Source organism: Lolium rigidum, chromosome 5 (genome assembly GCF_022539505.1).
Source record: "Lolium rigidum isolate FL_2022 chromosome 5, APGP_CSIRO_Lrig_0.1, whole genome shotgun sequence".
NCBI lineage: Eukaryota > Viridiplantae > Streptophyta > Magnoliopsida > Poales > Poaceae > Lolium > Lolium rigidum.
In genome coordinates this window covers 217,042,823-217,050,201 of record NC_061512.1, presented here as the reverse complement: position 1 = coordinate 217,050,201, position 7,379 = coordinate 217,042,823, and the positions used below count along the sequence as shown (strand labels likewise).

Sequence of the window (7,379 nt, the reverse complement as noted above, 5' to 3'; positions counted from 1 at the left end):
CGAGTTGGTCCATGTATATCTCCTCCTCAAGCTCTCCATGCGAAAGCAGTCTTCACATCTAACTGCTCAAGCTCAAGATCATGCATAGCCACAATACCAAAGAAAGCACGAATGGAACTATGCTTCACAACCGGAGAGAATACATCATTATAGTCAATACCTGGAATTTGGCTGAAACCTTTTGCTACTAACCTTGCCTTAAACCTCGGAGGCTCATTAGGAGACAATCCTTCCTTTCTTTTAAATATCCACTTACAGCGGACAACCTTCTTTTGTTTAGGCAAGGGCACAACATCCTATGTTCCATTCTTGTCAAGCGACTGCATCTCCTCTTGCATAGCAGAAATCCACTTCACGCGGTCAACGGATGCAACGGCCTCAGTATATGTAGCAGGTTCAGTATCATGCTCCACCTGTTCAGCACAACTCAAAGCATGATGAACAAGATTACATTCTTCAATTAAACGAGAACGTGGACCTTTGTTACGCCTCGGTCTATCAGCAGCAATGGAACCATTTGTTTGCTGCAAAACAGGTGGTGAGTGCTGAACAACACTGTTATCATTTTCAGCAACATCATTTTCTTTCTCCTCCACGTGCTCCACCTGCACGCTGATCTTCTGTTGCTCATCATCAGAACTATCAGAAAAATCAACAGCATCAGTAAGATCTGTAGATGAACTCTTATAAAACATGACAGCCTCATTAAAGACTACATTCCTGCTATGCAAAACTTTCTTAGTTTCAGGATTCCATAACTTGTATGCCTTAACTCCTGAACCATAACCAAGAAACACACACTTAACAGCCCTGGGCTCTAGCTTTCCATTATCAACATGAGCATAAGCAGTGCAACCGAAAACTCTCAACTGTGAATAATAAGCAGGTGAACCGGACCATACCTCAATAGGAGTTTTCTTATCAAGCGGAATACAAGGTGACATGTTTATCAAGTAACAGGCGGTGGAGGCTGCTTCAGCCCAGAAACGTCTATGCATACCAGCATTGGACAACATGCAGCGAGCCTTGGAGATGATGGTTCTGTTCATCCTCTCCGCCACACCATTCTGCCGAGGAGTATATGGGATGGTGTGGTGCCTGACAATGCCTTCGTCGCTGCAATAATCATTGAAAACAGTAGAACAAAACTCCATGCCATTGTCGATACGAAGCAATTTAACTTTCTTTCTGTTTGCTTCTCTACCATAACTTTCCACTTTCTAAAAGCATCAAACACATCAGATTTATGTTTCAGAAAGAAAGGCCACACATTTCTGGAGTAATCATCTATGATAGTAAGCACGTAATTTGCACCAACAAGAGAAGTCTTGCGGGAAGGTCCCCACACATCAGCATGCACATAATCTAGTATCCCTTTAGTGGTATGAACGGAAGCATTGAATTTAACTATTTTATGCTTTCCAAAAATGCAGTGCTCACAGAACTCAAACTTACTCAAATTGCAACCATCTAGCAGGTCTCTCCTGTGCAATTCTGCCATGCCATGTTCACTCATATGTCCAAGACACATATGCCACAGATTAGTTTTACCAGGTTCATCAGGAATAACAGCAGCAACAATACCAGACAAAGTGCTACCTCTAAGAACATATAACTTTGCAGAATTCATATCACCAATCATGTGAACGAGAGAACCTTTTGATACCTTCAGAACTCCGCGAGAACCGGAGTGTTTGTACCCATCAACATCAAGGGTACTGAGAGAGATCAGATTTCTGGCCATGCCAGGTATGTGTCTCACATCTGTCAGAGTGCGTGTCATGCCATCATGCATCTTGATCTGAACGGAGCCTATGCCCACGATCTCACGTGGGTTGTTATCTCCCATACGCACAACATCTCCACTCTGCACAAACTCATAAGAACCGAACCAGTCTTTGTTACAGACAAATATGAAACGAACATGCAGAATCAAGGATCCACTCATCATTACCGAAACACAACCAGCAAACACAACTAGGCAATCGCCATCGGAATTATCACCGGAAACAACGAGCAGCCTTACCATCACCCTCGATTTGTTTTTCGGTTGGTAAGTACCGTTTCTTTTCTCTTTGTTCTGCAACTTCCAGCAATCATCAATATTGTGGCTAGTTTTCTTATAATACTTGCAGAACTTACCATCTCGTCCCTTGGACTTTGAGCGACCTCTGTCGGTCTTGCTCTTATCTCTGTTGTAGTTGTTGTAGTTGTTGTTTCTGTTCTCGGTCCTGCCTCGGACCTGCAGTGCTTCTGCCTTAGATGACGAACCCTTTGCCTGCACCATAGATTTCATCTTTTCCCTCTGCTGGAGGGTCTCATAAACTTCGGCAAGGGTTAGTTCATCACGACTGTATAACAAGGTGTCTCGAAAATTCGCAAAAGAATTAGGCAACGAGACTAACAGTATAAGAGCTAGATCCTCATCATCATATTTTACCTCCATGTACAGCAAATCAGAAACTATCTCTTTAAAGATCGATAGGTGATTCATCATAGACGCATCTTCTTGCAGCTTGTGCGAGAACAACTCCATCTTCACGTGCATCTTACTGGTTAGATCTTTGGACATGCAGATCGATTCCAGTTTCAACCACAGCGCCACTGCGGATTTCTCAGCCAGCACTTCCTGCAAGATATTGTTGGATAGATGAAGCTGAATTAATGAAAAAGCCTTACGGTCTTTCCTCTTTTCATCGTCGGTCTAGGTCTTGGCATCTTTCTTGCCAAATCCATCAAGAGCTTCATCCGGATCGGAAGATTGGGTAAGGATCGCCCTCATCTTCACTTGCCACGGAGAAAATCTCGTGGTGTAATCCAGCTGCGGTAGATCGAACTTCAAGGAAGACATGTCGCAAAACCCTAGATTGAAACACGGGCTCTGATACCACTTGTTATAAAAGCGACAAGCAAATAACAAAGAACGAAACAAGAACACACGCAGGGGACACAAGATTTAACGTGGAAAACCCCTTCCAACACGAAGGGGAAAAAACCACGGGCGCCAGCCAGCAAAACTTCACTATATCGGGAAGTGTTTACAAACGCCGTGGGTTATCTTATAATCTGATAAACCCTAGCCGGCGGCTTACAAGATGTATATATAGGCGGTGCCAACGATCCGTACCGTACCTCGCTCCGCTCGTCAGAAGTTAGCCTCCCTTTAGTATATGGATTTGGATCACAATACAACACTCACTTTGTCTTCCTTGGACAATGTTCTAGAAACACTAAGTGAATAACATGATCAAATGCCAACTAATTGCACATGCTTTTATGTAGTTTTGGGAGGAAACTAACATACACTTCATTCTCTAGTGAAAATTAGGCATGCATCTACTTATTTATTTCTTGCTAGATGTGGTCAATTCTAGTCGTGCATGATTGATGCCAAGGTTTTGCTATGGGATCAGGTTTATCATGCATGATCGATGCATTGGCACCCCTCCAGCCACACCAACCACTCCACACCCTTTCTCTGTGTCCAACGAATCCGCGTCGTGGGTGACCTGTGTACACCACGACATGGTCCAAAACACGCACATGCACATACCTCCTCGCGTTCTTTGCATGCGTCACCACACTCCCATAGCACCCATATATCCACGCGTGAACATAGAGATACTAGTTCTCTCTCATTGCTCGCATTCGTCTCCGACACCGTCATAGAAGATTGAAGGTCGCCGTCGATGTCCACCACCGTTTCTCATATTCTTGGTACCTTTGAACATGTCCCTTTCCTACTACTTCGGCTTCATAGAATAAGGCCTATATTTTTTTTTGAAAAAGTCAAGTTAAGTAAAATTTGACCAAACTTCTACAAAAAACTATCAAGAACACAATATTATGTACATATCATATGAAAATATATTTCATGACAATATAATGGTGTTGAGTTTGGATTGTACCCCCTCCGTCCAGTTTTGTAAGACGTTATATCCATTTCATAGATTTATGCACTTTAGTTTGTATCTAGTCTACTTTTAGTGCGTACATTCACTTCTTTTGGTTTGTATCTAGTGTACTTTAAAAAAATTCTAATCCGGGGGTACATATTAACATTTTTTCCTACAAACTTGATCAAACTTTACGTAGTTTGACTTTTAGAAAAAAAAACATATTCATTTAAATAGAGGTAGTATCTATCTAACACATCTGGTCTCGCTTCGTATGGTGCTTCGTGGTAGTTGCTCGCATCTCGGCACCATCGAAGGCATGCCACTCGTCCATGCAATCGCTATACAGCTCTTGCTGAAGATCCCTTGGTACCCATGCACCGTCCCCACCTATCATTGGCTGCAATGGCGTAATCGTCCCTTTATAAAGCGGTCCACTAGTCAGCGGGTAACTGTTAAATGCCTTGGATGAGAGAGATTATCGGTCCAACACCACCCCACTCACCAGCATGTTACGGTCACGGTGACAGTCAAGGCATTTGACCCGACGGCAACCCTCCATCTGAGCGTTTGTGAAAGTTTAAGACAAGAGCTTGGGTAAACGTGAGAAAAGGTTTGGTAGCCGGAGAAAACTGAGGACAACTAATAAATATGGGACACGAAAATAGAAATCTCTTTTTTATTTAGGTGAGCATTTCATATACTCAAATGTTGACTTCCCTACGTTTGGAGTGCTGGAGAAGATATATGCAACTCTTTATTTTGTTTGCAGAATCAACCAATTCGACTCTGTCTTCTCATTCTTTGCTCTTCACTTGTCCAGACTATTTTAGGTAGACGCTTGTTCAGACTTCAGACCACACATCCACTAATCTATTTGCGAAGATGACATATTGTAGAATTGATCCATATGACTTCCCCGTGACCTCAGAAAAATATCTCTAGACAACTCTCCGATCCATATCATTTAGTGACCACATAAACTACTACTACTACTTGCCCAGAGAGTGTTGACTCCTTTTGTAGCAAACAACGACCCGGAAACACACAGATCTGGACTTCTCAATGCTTCACAAGCAAGAGTCATCAACCCCTTGTACGGCAAAACATTTTCGCTCTTCACTTATTTCCTCGAGTGTGAAAAAGGACAAGTATAGTTACATCAAACTGAATACATATGATCATTTAAGGATCTAATTCCTCTGCATTTGGCTGCTTGTTGGACTGCTACACATGGGTCCGTATCTTGCCATAGAAGTAGGAGGCGAAGTCCCAGACCGTGAGGGTGATGCCTTTGGTGCCATTGAATGGCTCGCGTAAGAAGAACACGGTGACACACAGGTAGACCTCATCCTCATCGACCCGCCCCAAACTTATATACATCTGTCTCTTCTTCTTTTCTTGAAAAGGAGAGAACATAACCCCAGCATTTGCACCAATTGTTACACACAACCTAATACCTCTTTATAGTTTATTTTATTTTCAGCCTCGACATAGATTCATAGCAATACAACAAAAGTTTCATGGTTGCAATGGAATGCCATGACAAATCGAGGACCAACACCACAATGTGATCATTTAAACATCTAATTGATTTGTATTTGAGGGCTTGTCGGGCTGCTGCGCATGGGTCCCGATCTCGCCGTAGAAGTAGGAGACAAAGCCCCAGACTGAGAGGGCAACGGCAATGCCTTTGATGCCACTGAAAGGCTCGTGGAAGAATAGGACGGCGAGCACCTCGGTGACCGGGATGAGGACGGTCATGATGACTCCACCGAGCAGCGCCGAGCCATATAAGATTGCGCCTATAATACCAAGGGAGAACAACTGGTACACTGTGGCGGAACCGACCAACAGCAGGTAGTAGCCTGCCTTGCCGAGCCCAAACTCCTGGGCTTCGCGTGGGATTACCTGCAATTAATTAGTTGCTCTCCGTTAACTTACCTATGTTAAGGCTAAATAAATACTTAACATCTACATATTTAAGGACACATTTCTTGATCAACAAAGTATGGTGAGCAGACTAATTACACGACATGTCCATAAATCTGTGAATAGACTTGTATACATAAAAGTTATTCCATAACATATGTATCGAGTTGTATAAATAAAAGTTATTCTGTGTTCGGATTCACAAGTTTCATGCCACAAGGTTTCATTCGGTTTTGTTGTGTTTCGGGAAAGTGAGTGATTCCGTGCACGGCCGGAAGGTACCGTGTATGGAAGAAAGTAATTTATCCTCGCATTTATAGTTTGTGTGGTTGTTTGTTCCTGAGAGTCCAACCACATGTGAGAATTGGTATGTAGCGTCCTCTCTTTCAGAAAGGTACTCCTTCAGGGGCAATGCCAACGACATGTGCGAGAGAGTGTACGTTAAACTTACGTGGAAGTCGTTGTTGACGATCATGCCAACGACGCTGAAGGCCGAGGCCGCGAGCCCGATGACGAGCTGCATCTCCATGACGAGCGTGTACGTGACGGCGCAGCCCGCGCGCGCCACGTGCCGCGCCTGGCTGAGCTCTATGACCGGCAGTATGAGCCCGTACAGCGCGGCAGCGCCGAGCGTCATGCCGAACCCGGAGTAGTACTGCACCCGCGTCACCCCCGCGGGGCGGTCCCCTCCGCCGTTCATCCCCAGCATGGCAGCGCCGACGCTAAGCAGAAGTACGGCGTTCACGGAGAAGGCCGTGAACCGCTGGCGCACGAGCAGCAGGGCGAAGCCGGCCGTGAAGGCGAGCTGCGTGGACATGAGGATGGAGGAGGTGGACACGGGCAGGTAGGCCACGCCGAAGGCGTACAGGAGGTTGTCGAGGCCGGTCATGAGGCCGACCACGACGCTGCCGGCCAGGAGCAGGGGCGACATAAGGAAGACCGGCGTGGTTGCGGAGCACCGCCGGCGGGAGAAGTACGAGGCCAAGAGCGGCGCGACCAGGATCGGACATCCGGCGGTCTGGAGCAGGCTAGAGAGCCACTTGCGGTTCCCGCCCTGGAGGAAGTAGTCGCGGAGGAGCAGTGGCCCGGACGCCCAGCCGAGGACCATGAGGAGGAAGCTGAGGACCAGGCGGGGGTTGCGGTGGAGCGGTTTAGAGGCGACACCGGCGCCGGCGGCGCTAGTGACTTGCTGCTGCTGTGTGTGAGCTGGGGTTTCAACCTCCATGATCGGTGGTCGGGCGAGTAACCTCGAGCTGTCTTGAGGGAGGTGTTGGGAGAAATGCTCTGCCACACGATTTGGGTGCGTCAATGCCCGCGTTATATAAAAGCCTCCCGTATACGTATGGTATTTGGTGCGCGTATCCCGTTGGTGTTGGTCCCTGTTGCCTTTTTTCTAAGAAATAAGGAGTAAATGTTATTACAGCATATTTTAAGAATCATATGCGACTACGCTATGCATGTGTGATGTAGTACGTATCTACAAGATTTTTAAGGTGTCTATCCTTAATTAATTGTCGCTCGTAATGGTTTTGTTAAGGCATTATTTTGTCA

General features: G+C 45.6%; 1 protein-coding gene across 1 annotated transcript; it reads right to left on the bottom strand.

The window, feature by feature from the left end:
• Positions 1 to 5,338: 5,338 nt before the first annotated feature.
• LOC124652822 (purine permease 3-like) lies at positions 5,339 to 7,131 on the bottom strand. Its single transcript, XM_047191865.1, has 2 exons — positions 6,280 to 7,131; positions 5,339 to 5,807 (listed from the first exon to the last, which is right to left on the bottom strand). Exons 1-2 carry the CDS (start codon positions 7,051 to 7,053, stop codon positions 5,475 to 5,477), a joined length of 1,107 nt encoding a protein of 368 aa, XP_047047821.1. The 5' UTR covers positions 7,054 to 7,131; the 3' UTR covers positions 5,339 to 5,474.
• Between the last annotated feature and the right edge of the window lie 248 nt (positions 7,132 to 7,379).